Genomic DNA, 16,513 nt, shown 5'->3' on the forward strand with positions numbered 1-16,513 from the left:
TGGGGTAATTTCTATTGTACAGTGAGTGCGTGCCCCAAGATGGCCAAAGGGGAGTGTCAGAGTCTCACATCTTGGCCCTTTTTGGGGAAGGCCGCTCTGGGCAGATATTTTGCTGATCATAATCACTTTTATATGTAACTGGACCTTAATTCATTTGGTAGTTTGAGCTACGGAAGGGCGGCACAGATTAGAGAGCTATGTCTGTAACTGACGAAATCTGCGCCTGGCGTGCATTTGTGGGGAAATTAAAAATAAAATGAGGCTCATCTGAAAAATGCCTGGACTGGAATTAGCCGTCTCCTGACCGGTCACGCATGGAACTTGTCGGAGATGACCAGGACAGAAAAGTGAGACCTGGGCACAGATCGGGCCGTGCTGCCCGCCAGGCTCCTAGGAGCCTGTCATAATTTATAATGGATTATCTTAGGAAATAGATGAGGACGGCTTGTGTTCAGGAGCCAGGAAGGACTACTTTGGTTTAAAAGAAAAAAAAAAGCCCCGAAAACATGCGTCAGAAATGCGTGACCCATTGTTATTTATTCCACAAGACATTTAATGCCTTGACTTGGCTTGAATTAGCTCATCAAATCCTGTGCTATGAATATGACATTTTTGAAGGGAGCTAATACAGCCAGACCAGGTAAACGGCGCCTCTTTCTAGCACTGGTCTGGGGGCTCCTGCTTGCACTCTTTGCCATATGGTAGCTCTCCTAATGTATTGGAGTTTTCACTTTATGCTTTGAGTTTCAAAATCTGGGGCTTACACACACACACACACACACACACACACACACACACACATCCCAAAGGTATATTCCCTCTGTGACTTCTCTTTCTTTCCAACACTGCCTTTAATGCCCACTTCATGTGATTTGATCAAATGTTACTGCTCTGGACCAACTACATTTGGTTGCATAGAGAAGAGAAAGGGCGGTAGCATTGTTGACTTTTCTCTGGGCCGTATGATAGGGCATTGCATAAATTCTGTTTACTTTCACAAAGACCCTTGAAGGTACTATCATTCTGCTGATTTTATTGATGAGGCCACTAAAACATGGAGAGATTACCTGACTGCCGAGATCTACTATCCAGTAAGTGGCCCAGCTGGGCTTTGAACCCAGAACACAGGTATAAGCCTGGGCCTGTGCACCAGGTCAAGGTGAAGTCAGAATCCTGCTATAACTGGGCAGGATGTGCAATGCCAGAAGTTCAATGCAGCAGCCAGCTCCATCTCAATCTTTAGCTCCTAACCTAGTCCTCAAACGCTTCTTTTTCTGGAACGATTATGAAAAAAAAAAATGCACTTCCAACCTGCAAGCATAATGGCAATTAAACAACTCACATTCCATTGTCAGCCTGGTTTCTCTGCCTCCGTAGAAAGTCTGATGGGATGTTTTGTAAGGCTGATAGAGACACATGATGAACATCAGGCTTATGCACAGAGCTTCCTCGAAAACTTGGTCATTGACAGCGGCATTGTTCTGTGATAACAGTTTTCTTTTTAGTGCACTGGAACAGAGGTGATTTGCATTTCAGCCACTCTGTGCGCCGACGCAGCCGCTAGCTCTTCAGGCAGAGGAACTGCATTTCCGCCTCTGTAGAAAGAAGACCAAGAGGCTGTTTTGTCCAAAATGTATCTAATCGTGTAGTACATGAGAGATGAGGTGTGAATCTTCACATCTATATTTTGGGGGAAGCTTCTGGATTGAAAGGAGGGACTGACAAGAGGCCTGGATGCAAAGTATAGTCTCCACTTCCCTGTATGAGCCATCTATGTCACCCAGCAATGGAGAGAGAGAGAGAGAGAGAGAGAGAGAGAGTGTGTGTGTGTGTGTGTGTGTGTGTGTGTGTGTGTGAGTTGGGGGGGGCACTCACTGGGGAAAAGTTCCATGTGTTCCCCCCACAATATCTTGTGTTGTTTATGGAATAAAGGAAATAGGAGGTCATCTGCTTTTGAGAGATTTCAGAAATGTGTCCCTGCCTAACTTCACTCCTGCTTAGCAGAAGCATGAATTCTGAAACTGGGTGGAAAAAAAAAAAAAGGAAACAACACTGAACAGGCACCTACCATGTGCCAGGCACCATGTAAGGTTCATCCTCCAATCTCCTTAATCCTCATTAATATCTCCTCTGAAATATTAGTCTCTTTTTAGAGATGAAGAAATTGAAACTAAGACAGGTTAGGTTACTTGCCAAACATTACATAACCAGTAGGCAGCCTAGGATTCAAGTCTATGTGTGTCAGACTCCTAAGTTGAACTTTGTTCCCTGTTAAAATATGACTGTCTCTGGGAAAGGTGGCACATGGGACCCTGTCAGTTATTTACACTGTAGTCTAATGAATCGATCCTACCCTTTCCTGAGAGAAAGTTTTGCTTAAAGGGCCTAATGATCCTATATTCCACAAAGGGGAAGAAAGAGTCCAGAAGAGAGGATGGTGACGGCACAGATGCGCATCAGTCACTTCCCAATTTTGTCCAGCCCAGCCCTAAATTCCCTGGTAGTTGTGACAAGCAGGTGGAAGGGGGAGGGAAGATGTGACCTACAGTGTCTTCCTTCAATTCGCATTTCTGACAAGATAGTGAAGAATGGAAATGCTGCTAAGTTTCCAAGAGCAATGACATTGAGAAGGGAGACGGGGCCTTATCGGTAGTTGCGTGTAGCACAACTCAAGGTACAAAAGCGACTGACACCACCTGGGCCACAGCATGGCTGCGGGGCTGTGGGGCCTCTAGACTGAGTGGGTCTAGGAATTATTCCTCCTGGTCCCTTTCCTCAAACCAGCCTGCTCAGCACCACAGTCCTGGCCCCTGGGATGCAGCGCTGCAGGTGCCCGCAGGGTACTAGAACTCACTTTCTCCTGTCCAAGCTGTGCAGCTTCATTTTACAAATGAAGAAAATCATAGGGCCCACTTCACAGAGTCATTGTGGGAATGATGGGCATGGCACTTAGCAAACAGTAACTAAAGCTACACATAATTGCAGCCAGGAGACAATGGGGAATTGGGATGGGAAAGCTGTGGGGCCAAGTTGACTTGAGCCATTGATATCACTTTCATTACTACTCAGTGTGAACAGAGGTGCCGGGGGAAGAACTGTCAGCTCCAACACCAAACTACCTTCCTGACCCGATGCCACAGTGTCTGAACCTCCACATTCAGGATACATCCCTTTGGCAACTGCCCCAAACATCTTTTCACTAATTCTTCTGATGGGTAACCCATGAAATCTACCAATTAATTAAAGTCACCAATACCAGCTACCCATAGGAATTGTCTGGGCATAATAATAATAAATGCTGATGCCTGGGCCCCACCCCAGACCCCCCAAATCAGAATCTCTGGGAGGGGCCCAGGCACTAAAAAAATACTTGCCAGGTGTTTCTAAGTTGCCAAATGTGTAGCCAAGGTTGAGAACCCCTGCATTAAACTATTTCACTTCAGAAGAATGTAAGCTCCAGAAGACCAAGGAATATAGCACAGTGTCCTCAAAGCTTACTTATTTATGCACTTGGCACAAAATCAGTTAACCTACAAGTTCATGGTGGCTCTTGTTGCTGAATAAAAGTGAAGGTGTTGGTGACTCTAAATGGACTGCTGTGAGACCCAAAATCAAGGTAAGGGACAAAAGGGCTAAAAGGCAGAGAGAAGAAATGGGCTCTGGGTTATTACAGGAAAGCAATCACACTTCTAAGGAAATTCAGCTGCTTGTTACTCTAATGATATTTCTTTTTTTAATTTTTTTAACGTTTATTTATTTTTGAGACAGAGAGAGACAGAGCATGAAGGGGGGAGGGTCAGAGAGAGAGGGAGACACAGAATCTGAAACAGGCTCCAGGCTCTGAGCTGTCAGCATTGAGCCCGACGTGGGGCTCAAACCCACAAACTGCGAGATCATGACCCGAGCCGAAGTCGGACGTTTAACCAACTGAGCCACCCAGGCACCCCTCTAATGATATTTCTAAAAGCAAGATAGACCCCCTTGGAAGGAGGCACAGATACTACACTAGGACTGGGGGGGTGGGGGGAAAGAAAGAAATGCTTCTTCAAGTTTCTAGAAGTATCAGAATACGAAGAGATAATTTTTTAATTAAATATTTCCCAAAGCCCCATTGGTGGTTAGAAGAAATAGAAAACCATGTGCTCTGGAATCAAAGGGTTCTGGCTTCAAATCTCACACTTCCCACTTCTTAATAGGATAACCTCATGGAAGGAGGTTAGGTTTTTCGTTTTTTTTTTTTTCCTATTTTTTTAAAGCCCTTCTGATCCTTAGTTTCTACATCTATAAAAGCATGAGTAATATTATAGATCTCCCAGGGATGATAAGGATGCTAGGTGAACTTGCCGGCACATAGTAGGTGACTGACTAATGCATGTAAATCTCCCCCTCTACTCTCTCCATTCCATCCTAGCAAACCAGGTGATTCATGACTCTAGAGAGAACACCTTTTTAAAAATGAGAAATCGGCTCAGTGATTGCTACATTTCTGAACTAGTTGTTGTGAGAATGTTCAGGAAATGTGAGGTGAGTGCATGAATCCTCAAAAATGCAAGAAAGGAAAGAATTACACAAGGAAAGGCCAGGTCCACGAAAATTCGGCCCCATAAAATTGGCAGGCAAACTGTGAAATAACCATGTGGTAGTTATGCTGACTTGAGAAAACATGGGGGAGATGTCCTTCTTTTTCTAGGGCCTGGAATAATGTAATCATAAGGTTGGAATTGTCTCTTTTTTTATAGGAGAACTGACTCAACTGTAAAACTATTTCAGTGGAAAATTGTAATCACTTACCTAATATCCTCAAAATAAACTTTTGATTCAAGGTTTTCAATTAGTCTTTGGTTATTTTGGGTACTATTTTTCTAGAATTCTATATCAATTTATCTATGGGATTTTTAGCTATGCCTATTTGTGTTATTATAGTTTTTTACAGTTGCTCTGTGGATTAAGATGCATATTATTAATATCCCACATTCTCCTTGGAGTTAATATTCTTGTACATTGCAACTATATAGGTCAATTTCCCCTTACCCTGTATTGTATGCTATAGTTGTCATAGGTAATTCATCTGATATATGTTATACATCCACGAAATAATGTTAAAATGTTATAATTTTTGCTTTAACCAGTCACATGTCTTTTAAAGAACCTAGCAGAAAAAAATCTTTTTTTATTTTTACTTTTTACTGAAAAAAATATTTTCTTTTTATCCAGATATTTACCATTTCTGATTTCCCTCATTCATTCCTAGAGATCCACATTTCCTCAGGTATCATTTCCTGTCAGTTATGAATTTCCTTTAGCTCAATACTGTAGGGCAGACCTGCTGATGACAAATTCCCTTACTTTTCTTTGGTCTGAAAAAAAACATCATTCTCAAGGATATTTTCACTGAATATAGATCTCTGTCTTGCTGGGCTTTTGTTTGTTTGTTTTGTTTTTCTTCCAACACTCTAATGATGTCTAGTTGTCTTCTTTTTTTTGTTTTGTTTTGAAGAAAGCTATTTTTTTTTTTGTTTATGTATTTATTTTGAGAGAGAGAGTCAGAGAGAGAGAGCATAGGAGAGGCAGAGAGAGGGAGAGACAGAATCCCAAGCAGGCTCCACGCTGTCAGTGAGGAGACTGACATGGGGCTCAAACTCACCAAAAGACTCATGAGATCATGACCTGAGCTGAGATCAAGAGTTGGATTCTTAACCAACTGAGCCACCCAGGTGCTCTGATGTCTGGTTGTCTGCTTAGCTCCATAGTGTCTGATGAGGCAAGAAATCATTTGAAATATTATTACCCTCTATGTTGTGTGTCATTTTCCTCTGGCTATTTTCTTTTTTGTTTCTTTTTTATTTTCTTAAAATGTTTATTTATTTTTGAGAGAGACAGAGTATGAGCAGGGGAGGGGCAGAGAGAGAGGGAGACACAGAATCCAAAGCAGGCTCCAGGCTCTGAGCTGTCAGCACAGAGGCCGATGTGGGGCTTGAACTCACCAACCACAACATCATGACTTTAGCTGAAGTTCGACACTTAACTGACTGAGCCACCCAGGCGCCTGTCCTCTGGCTATTTTCAAAATTTTTTCTTCATCTTTAGTGTTCAGAAGTTTGATGTGATTAGGCATGATTTTCTTTGTATTTATCCTACTTGGAGTTAGTGGAGTTTTTTGAATTTGTATGTTCTTTACTTTTTTCAAATTTGGGAAATCTTTCGTCATTGTTAATTCAAAAAATTTTTTTCAGCCCCATTCTCTCCCTTTTAGGAGAGACTCCTCTTCCTGAGATTCCAGTTGTACACTATTAAACTTTTTGTCCCATAAATTCTAAGGCTCTGATAATTTCTTTTGGGCATTTTTTTCTCATTCTTCAAATGGGATCATTTTTATCCATCAAAGTTCATTGGTTCCTTCCTCTGTCATCTTCATTCTGCTTTGAATCTCATCCATTTTTAAAATTTCAGATTTTATCATTTTTTATTCTTTTTTATGACTTCCATTTCTCTGCTAAGATGTCCTATCTTTTCACTAATTTTGAACATATTTTCCTTCATATCATTGACCATATTTAAGTAACAGCTTTAAATCTTTGTTAGTTCCAATATCTGAGCCACCTCAGGATTCTTCTTTCCCTTAAAAAATGGGTACATCTTCCTATTTCTTTATATGTCAAATAACTTTATTTCTTGAACATTGTAATGTTAAGTTGTAGACACTGTGCATTCAACCTTGTTTTAGCAACAACTAATTTGGTTGGACTCAAACCACAAACAATCTCTTGGGTGGCACCTCAAATCTCCGTTCCATTCTTTTAGCCTTAGAGAGGTCTCTCAGAATCTGCTTCTTTGTAATAGTTCAGAGATTTGAGCGGAGTTTACACACAACTTGGAGCTCTCCTTTCTGGTTCTAACAATCTCCTTACTTTCTTGTGGCTGTAGTGGTCCCAATTCCTCTGGCTCTGCAAGCCAATAACATTGGGAGCTTTTTTTCCAGAGTTTTTGCCACTTTGTATGCTACAGGCTAAAACCTGCCCTCTGAGAAAAAGAGAAAAAACCTGCCCATGCTGTTTGCTTCTTCTAAAGGTCAATCCAAAATCTGCCTCCAGAATCTACCTTCCCAGTGCCTTCACGTAATTGTATTCTTATGTTTGTCTACACTATATGGTTAGTCTGGTAAGAGCTTACTTGTCTGTACTATAAATAGAATCAGTCCATAGTTTTCAACTTTGTTAGCACAGGGGAATTGTCTCATAATTACTTTAATTTCATGGAAATCTATATTATGTCTCCATTTTCATTCCTTATCTTTTGCACTTTTTCTTTCATCAGGCTTGCAAAAATTTTTTGTCTGTTTGTTTCCCTCCTTATATTTTGTAAATATTTTTGAAGAACTACTTTTGGAATTTATCCTCTTTTCTAATTTTTCCCTTTATTTCAGTTGATCTTATATGTTTGTAATTCTAGGAGAAAAGTATAAGAAATAGTTGTGTGCTAGCATTTGAGCTGGAACAAGGAGATCTGAGAGGCAATTTTTTTCATCTTATTCATCTGCAACCATCCAGGTAGAGGGATGCTTAGGAATACAGAGAGGCAGTAGGGGAAGAAGAACCCTCTAACCCTCTCCCAATCTCATTGGTCTTGGACTTTTTTTTTTTTTTGGATCTTAGAACAATTTTCCTGTTTTTATTTGTTTTGTTTTTTTGTTTGTTTTTAGGTCTGTACACATCTTGTTCTAAAAGGACTACTGAAAGACTTTTGTTGAAGCATTGATAATGCAGCCTGGATCTGACATCAAAGGGGAATAAAGAAATAAATATTATAATAAGGACTGGAAGAATGCAACTGTTTCTTTAAGATAATGTAAATGGCCTGGACCTAAAGCATATCCAAATGGAACCATGTCTCAGGAACTGACAGAGGAATTACACATGGAGCAGAGATTTCTCCCTGTGATAAAGCTTTCCTCCAAGCTGATAAAATGTTGAAAAACCTGGATATGGTTAAGTGATAGCAATTAAATGTCAAAAAGAAGCTTAGCCATAAGCATTGGCATTGGTCAGCTCCTGAGTACTCCCAACTCACTAGACCCGGAGAGGACAATACAGCAAGAGGAATAAGAAATCCCTGGATAGATTTAGTCTACCAACTGTTTATTCCTGATTACAGCAAACATTTGGACCCCCTACCTGTTTTGAGGCAGATATGCTCCCTCAGCTCCAGCCAAACTGACTTACTCATTGTTTCTGGGACATGATCTGTGGGTTCAGGGCACACTGTGAGCAAAGCACAGAACGAAAGGCTGCCAAGGCATGCCTCTAGGCTATAAGTAAAGCAGTTTATGTGGAGGGCACAAAAAAGTCTACTCTTCCAAGCAAATGATGGGTGAGTGTACAAACTTCAGTTATTTGTATATGTGTTTGGCCTCTATGGTTCAAAGCTCTTTAAAAGTAAGGTTTGTGCTTTCTTCAATTTTTATTGCCCATAGCATCTAGCATAAAGCCTGCCACACAGTAGGTTTTTGATAAATATTTCTTGATTCCAGCCCACTCAACTTTTTCTCTTTCATATTTACTTCCAGCTTCCAATTCAACACCACTATCACTCCCAGAGACAAAATAATCCTATCTTTCGGCTGCAAACTTTAGGAAGAAAAGGCTTAAGATGGTGGCCAGACTGGATTCTTTAAGATCAAAGACTAAAATATGAACACTGACATTTGGAAACCCATTGTGATAGGCTGAATAACGGTCCCCCCAAAGGTGTTCACGTCCTAATTCCCAGAACCTGTGACTACATTGCCTTACATTTGCAGATGTAATTAAGTTAAGGATGTTGAGATGGGGAGATTATCCTGGATTGTTTGGGGTAGGTCCAATGTAATCACAAGGGTCCCTTAATCATGGAAGAAGGAAAGAGAATAGTTAGTATTACAGTGATGCAGTGTGAGAGCAACTCAACCAACCACTGCTGACTTTAAAGATGGAAGGAGTCATGAGCCAAGATATACAGGCATCCTCTAGAAGGGAAAGGCAAGGAAAAAGATTCTTCCCTGGAGCCTCTAGAAGGAGTACAGCCTGCTAACATCTTTATTTAAGCCCACTGAAACCCATTTCAGACTTCTGACCTCCAGAAACATAAAGTAATACACCTGTGTTGTTTTAAGCCACTTAAGTTTTTGGTAATAGGAAACTAATATACCATCTGGATGGTTTTTTTTTTTTTCTGAAGACTTTTCTGATTGCACTGAACTATTAACTCTAATTGAGAAGAATATTTCATAAGCCAAAGGATCTTCTGAGTATGCCACTTAGTTTTCTGAACTATATTAATTTCCTCTTTGTCTGTATATTACTACCTAATAATCTATAGATATAAAATCACCAGTAGAGAGCGTATCTAACACAGGGTGTAGCAGGATAAAAGTGTTCAAGTTAGAGGTTTCACAACTTATTTTTCTCTACTTGTTTTATTCTTTACATTTTAATTCAGCATTTTGTGCAATGGTGATAGTCAAATAATTAATTAACTAGTACAAGATGGACCACCACCAATAACAGAATGGATGCTGGCCAAGATGCTCTGCCAGTGCACACCAGATGAAAATAGACCCTGATATCGAACGTCCTAAAAATTACAGATACCTCCTTTTACATATGTATTTGGATAAGGTCTAAAGAATTCATCTTTGCTGTTTTGTAATACATCCCACCTCCCAATCCTCAATTAGAATCTATCATATGTAGCATGGTCTCACATAGATCTCGGTGAGAACTTCTATTCAAATATAGTTAAAATAGCTGGGGAAGTGAATTCCAGAACTTTGGACCTGCCACCAAGAATCTTTGAAGTACAAAATAAAGATCTAAGTATTTGTGGCGGAATTGCACACGTAATCATAGCTGCCATGATGGAAAACTACCGAGAGGAATAAAAACCCCAAGGAAACTAGGTCTCATCTGCCATATTAGGGGTTCATAAATCAAATCAAACAACATGAATAAGAATCTTCTGAGTCATTTGGAGAGAATGGAGGGGATATTTGGTCATTGGCTGGTGTCAATTCAGGGAATAGCCGGAACTGTAGACAGTGGTAGGGAGCCCATTCCCCATGGATAAGAACACCTGTCAGTGCTTGGGAGAAATCTCTACTCTGTGCCAAATGCTGAGTTTGGTCAAAGTTGCCATTGGACCTCACTCCAACCCCTGCACCCACTCTGAACTACTGCAGCATCTTGGTGTTCTTGTATTGCCTCCTGGATGTCAAAGACATTTCAGTGGGGGGACTTGTCAGAACCTGAACTTCTCTAACTATGACACTTGTCCTGAATGTTTCATCTTTTCTAGATCATTGCAATTATCAAAATGTAGAATCACTTTATGATTAGCCAGGTCTTTCAAATAATTAATGAATAAATAACTGCCTTTACCACTGCCACAGTTGATTACCATCCCCCCCATTCAATATTCATCAATCAAAACCATAACAATTTCACTAATAAAAGCTCTAATCAAGAGGCACTTCCTGAAAAGACATGGAGAAAACAAATGCATATTACCAAGTAAAAGAAGCCAGTCTAAAAAGGCTTTTATACATATTGTGTGATTCCAGCTGTATTATATTCTGAAAAAGCAAAACTACAGAGTCAGTAAAATGATCAGTGGCTTCCAGGGCTTAGAGGAGAGGAATGAATGGGTGGAGCACAGAGGATCTTTAGGGCAGTGAGACTATTCTGTATGATACTATAATGGTGGATACATGGCCACATACATTTGTCAAAACCCATACAATGTACAACACCAAGAGTTAACTCTAATGCAAACTATGGATTTCAGGTGATAATGGTGTGTCATTGTAGGTTGTAATAAATCATACTACTCTGGTGTGAGATATTAATAGTGAGGGAGGCTGTCCATACTTGGGTGCAAGGATATATGGGAGCTTTACTATACTTTCTGCTCAGTTTTGCTGTGAACCTAAACTTCCCTAAAAAATAAATTCTATTAAAAAAGTTATCTCCTTCCAATATCTTTAGTGGGTCCTCTCTATATTTGTCACAAATACCAAGCTCCTTGGTCTAGCACCAAATGCCAACCTTAGGCTACCAACATCTTTCCTCCAGAAAAAAATCTCTTTGTTTTTCCTGCATGCTCCCTGTGCTGTCATCTCCCCGTGAAATCTTTATGTCTCAATTGTTCTTTCCTCTGTCTCAATATTAGAGTCCTTCAAGGTGCATTCAAAGACTGCCTTCACCACCAATCCTCCCTCCATCATCTACACATTCAGAACTTATATTTTCTACCAAACTCCAATAGCTGGCATCTCTATGGCATCACTTTCTACCTTGTTTTTTGGTGCACATAGCTCACTCAAACTAATAGATTGTCAGTATGGAGGACTATTTGCATCTCCCATAGCACTTAACATAGTGTCTTAAGAAAGAGTTGCAAAGCTAAACATTAAATGCGTAACTAATTTACTGTGCTATACTAGTCCAAAATTATACTGCATTTTATTAGCTGCTTTCATTCTGGATAAAGTTATTTTTTTAGTTTATTTATTTTGAGAGAGAGAGAGAGAGAGAGAGAATCCCAAGCAGGCTCCTCCCTGTCAGTGCAGAGCCCAATGCAAGGCCTGAATTCATGAACTGAGAGATCATGACCTTAGCCAAAACCAAGAGTTGGACACTTAACTGACTGAGCCACTCAGGAGCCCCTTGGACAAAATAATTTAACTGAAAGGAATAAGGTAAAACTTTTCAGGAGACTCATTAGTGATAAGGGAAGGTAAACATGTTCATCCATCATTCATACTTTAATAACCCCATATCTTCACTTATAAACCACCCTTACAAAAAGTCACATCACACTCCTCAAACACTTCTCTCCCCTTTGTAGTGGCAGGTAGAGCTGGATTCATGGAAAGGCAGCTAGAACAGACATTGCTGGTTTCTTGGCCATCACCTATTCCTCCTTTTCCTTTCCTTTTGTTCAGATCTTCACCCTTTCTTTGACTCAGGGAGCAAATCTTGATTAATCTTAACTAATTATTGTAATTTCATCTCCCTTGTCAGAGATTGGTTTAGAAAGAAGCATGGATCCAATCTTGGCCAATGTTATATAAGGACTTGCTTGGGGGATTCTGAGAAGATTTCCTTCCAGAAAAACACAGATACATGAGAAAGGCAGCCTCTCTTCTGCTGGACGTCCTATCTGAATTATCTATTCTATAAGATGTCTACTACTATAAAGTTATCAATCTCATAAATTTAGGCTTTACTAATTTCATATTTTCAATAAGACAGGCACTTAACTGAATTTTACCTTTGCTTTAAGAGAATTTTATAAAACCAATTCACAGTATAAATAACATTTTAGAAAGGTACTAGATAAAACAATGAATAAATGGATGGATAAATGATATTATAGTTTGTTCATTCATTCATCTAATTAAGAGTTGATAAACTGACATTAGCTGTGGTTACAAAGCCCCATCTTTGACGAATCAGGGAATCAGTACGGTCAAATTGTGTCAAAATGATCCTTTTTTTAAACAAAGTATGCCTTCTCCTGGAACAGTGGATGAAGGCACTAATAATAGCATATCCTAATTTTATCAAGGCATTTGAAATATCTTCTACAGTGACATTTATTTCAATATAAATTTTGGTACAAAATATTCTATAATTCAGTCATTAATTAACAATAATGATATTAAGACTGATGTCTCAGTAAGTCAAAATCCATGAGATACAAACCTACTTTCTAGTGATTTCACAATGTCCTGTTCTGTGTGACAAACTTTGAGGTCGTCAAAGAAAGCCCCTCTTTTGAGTATAAAGTGTTATTGATTACTCCTTGCTTTGACATAATTGAACTATGGGACACTGATTGATTCACATTTCTTAAGGGATTACAAGGGGACAAAGAAGATACAAGTTCAGCTGATCGGTTTCAGAAAAATCATTAGATTTGGTCCATGGGTCACAGTAGTTCCCTTTCTTTTCCCAGAAACGTTCTTGGTATTAATTTTGAACAGTTGAGCTTTAGAAAGTCTGCACATCATTAGTGTCAGGGGATGCACAATAGTGTAATCATCACATGAGGACAGCATATTACAGATTGGCACCCCATCTGAAAAAAACCAAACAGAAGGAAAGAGAGTCATGGTAGTGGGTTCATCTCTTGAATATCCTTCCTGATGGGCAACTAGTTGGTGTTAAAAGTCTGGGCTCCATCAACTGTCATTGGCTGGTCAGCAGCAATTTCTCTCAGTGCTGTTCCCATGACGCAAGCAAACAGACCCTACTTTTGTTCTGCTTCACCCCCACGCCTGACAGGCACAAATGCCTTCTTGATAGATTGGCTCCTGGAATTGTGCAGCCCCCACAGCTGATTTCCTTTCTGGCAAGCTGCCTCCTGGTAAACACCGATGGGATGAGCAAGAGGATGTGTGGGTACAGAATAGTGATACAGGGCTTTGACTATGATTATGCTTTCGGTCATCATCATTTCCAAATTGCATATTATGAACACAGATTGTATTGGGGATGTTGAGGATGGAGAGGAAGGCTTGTGCATTTCTATTCGGGGAACAGTTATCAGAGTTTACCGTCTCCAAACTTCTATTGCTTCAGAATTGAAGGAAGAAAGGCCGCACAGTAGAGTCTTCCCAAGCCTCGAAAATAATTAGAGATTCACTTCTGGTTCAGCTACATCATTACTCCCTCCCTCTTGGCTTTCTTTTACAGACCTTTCACCCACATTGGAAGATTGGCATGTTTCTTTATATTAGGGCAACTCTCCCAGATGCGGATTCTGAAGATTTGTTCTATAAGGGGGTAGAGGAAGATGAATGGTGGACAGGGAAGGGGGAAAAGCCAAGTATAGCTGTGATTTTAGGAAAAGTTTCACAAAGGGTATTTGAGCCTGATCTTTTTCAGGAGAACTCTGGAGTGTGGATTAAACCTCCAAGTCTATCCCAAATTGAGGCAGTGGGTCTGGGCTTTCACTCTCTTCTGCCAGTCAGTCATTGGCTAAGGGCTGGACAGGGAGATACAAACTCTCAGGTGCTCTGGCTTTCAGGCTGCAGGCAAACAAAGGTGCAGTCTTCTGAGAGAGTCACACGTGTGAACTTACTAACAAAACACACAGAAGCCGGAGAAGAGAACAGCAAAATGGTAAAATGGATCAGAGGGGATCTGAATAGAGCAGGGCGGGGTCCTCTACGCTCCTGGTCAGAGCTGCTGTACCCTTTGGCTAAAGTTGGTTCTGTAGCTTTCAATGCCTGTCTCAGGAAACTATCAGAATCTGGGTGTTGTGAGAGTCATAACAGGATCCAAACTCAATAGAATCAATACATACAAAGAATAAGTTTATAGTCTGTACTTGGTAACTGATCTGGCCAAAATATTTTAAGGAATCTTGAAAATCATTAGACTGACTGGTATTTGGTTTTACCCCTTTCTCTGCATCTCTGGTTTGCCAACATCAGTTCTCTCCACTTGCTTTAGCTTCACTAATCCTTTACTTTATAAACACATCTGCCTTCAGAAAGGCTTCCCTGATACAGTGAGGTGGTGGCACCACTGCCTGAACTATCATATAAAGAACATTCAGAATCTGCCCCAGGTTATTCATTTTGTGTACACACACACACACACACACACACACACACACACACTAATTAGACAAACTGTAAGATCCTTGGCAAAGCTCAGTAACCACCTCTGCTCAAGCAGAGCCTTACATTTGTCCCATTTGCCTCAGGCAATTTTTATGAGGACATAAAGGTATCTGGGGTAAAAAAAAAAGTGTAAAAGAACTAAATAATATAGGGTGACGTGTTTATTAACTAGTCAACAGTAATATCATTCATCCATTTGAAGTTGCTTCTTTTCTCTCTGAAGGCAAAATATGGATTGGTTAACTTTTCTGTGATTTGTTTTTCAAGTTGCTTTTTCTTTTAATATACAGATTTGTTTGTATGTATTTTGAAAAACAATCCAGTTGTTCATTAAATTGCTGTACAGTTTTATGTATTATACTTTCTCATTCCTTTGTTCCAACTCAGAAAACATAGAAATATATTTCTGTCGAATGAGGAGGGAAATATGGTCAGCTTACTTAATAAGGACTGGTTAAAAATTATCCAAAATGTTTCCTTTCCTTGGCCGCCTAGGTGGCTCAGTCATTTAAGTGTCTGACTCTTGATTTTGGCTCAGGTCGTGATCTCACAGTTTGTGAGATCCAGCCCCACGTCAGGCTCCACGCTGACAGCGCTTGGGATTCTCTCTCTCTCTCTTTCTCTCTCAAGATAAACAAATAAACTTAGAAAAAGAAAACCCACAATGTATTTCCCTTCTAGGTCAAAAAAGTATAATCCCTTGCAAATAACTGAATGTAAAAGACCCATCAGATGGCCAGTGAGTAGTTGAAGATGCTTCTTAAGTCAGTCCTCCCTCTGGAAATCAGAAAAAGAAGACTTGAAGAAGTTCAGATTTGAAAATTCTGACACTACGAAAATCAAGTCAACAAGTAAAGTTGTTGTCAAAGAATGTAAACAAGGCCTTCTGCAATTTATTTACACCTAATTCTCCAGCTCTTCATTCACTCACCTTCTCAACATCCATTGAGCAGCTAGCATATGCAAAATTTTGGGCTGGGTGCTGAGCAGAACATTAGGCTTTTTACTAAAAGTTTGAATCATTTGTGGACTGGGCTATTACTGAAATCACAGACCAGTAAAGCACATTACATCAAGGGAACACGAAATGGAACAAAGCCACTTTTTAAAGGCCCCCTTTGAAAATCAGGTTGACCGGCTCTTCCTATTTGCCCAACTGCTAACCTTTAGAAAGATTTTTCTTATTGCTGATAAGGCCAGCTGGTGATCACCCTGTCTCCCCTCTATAGGGCATAAAGGGTGCCTTTGTTTTCCTCAGCACGAACTCAGAGGCAAACCCAGGGAACAGTGAAACACCCAGGATGGAAATGAGGTGTCTTTGTGACAGTAAATTCTTTCTTCGGCCCCCATTATCGAGATCAACATGACTGAGTCACCGGTGGATGAAACCAATGATTGTTTTACTCTGCCTACCCAGAGTCACTCACTGAGTCAGTGGGTAAACTGGGATCAGAACCCAGACTTGTCCTACCAAGGCTGAGCGGTTCTACTATATTTATCCAGGGTCTCATGATTCTTAGTGCTTTTGCTCTGCCCTCTAATTTGCACTGTGCCTGCTATAATATCTGAACGGGAAGTTGCCAGCTAAAATGGTCATTATCCGAGAAATCTATTTAAACATGTTTGTAAGGTCAAATGAAGTGGGTGGTGGATAAGCTAGACAGAAAACAACACAAGCTTTGGCTCAGCACAGCCAGTGAGGCTAAAGCAAAAAGAGAGCAATGTTTAACGTCAAGCTAGCACATGGTAGGAAAAGGCAATTTAACCAAAATTATATCTAAATGTAGGAATGAGCAGTCAAAATATTCAACCAACCAATTGATTTCTATGCAAGAAGTGGAACAA

The 16,513-nt window shown here is 40.1% G+C and overlaps 1 protein-coding gene across 1 annotated transcript in view; it reads right to left on the reverse strand.

Annotated features, from left to right (window-relative positions):
* Window positions 1-16,513, reverse strand: part of EGFLAM (EGF like, fibronectin type III and laminin G domains) — a 470,630-nt gene that overhangs the window by 250,777 nt on the left and 203,340 nt on the right. Inside the window, exon 3 of the mRNA XM_042996268.1 lies at window positions 1,343-1,595. Within this exon, the coding sequence (XP_042852202.1) occupies window positions 1,343-1,427 (85 nt within the window). The 5' untranslated portion in view covers window positions 1,428-1,595. The remainder of the gene's footprint in view (window positions 1-1,342; window positions 1,596-16,513) is intronic.

Source organism: Panthera tigris, chromosome A1, assembly GCF_018350195.1.
Source record: "Panthera tigris isolate Pti1 chromosome A1, P.tigris_Pti1_mat1.1, whole genome shotgun sequence".
Taxonomy (NCBI): domain Eukaryota; kingdom Metazoa; phylum Chordata; class Mammalia; order Carnivora; family Felidae; genus Panthera; species Panthera tigris.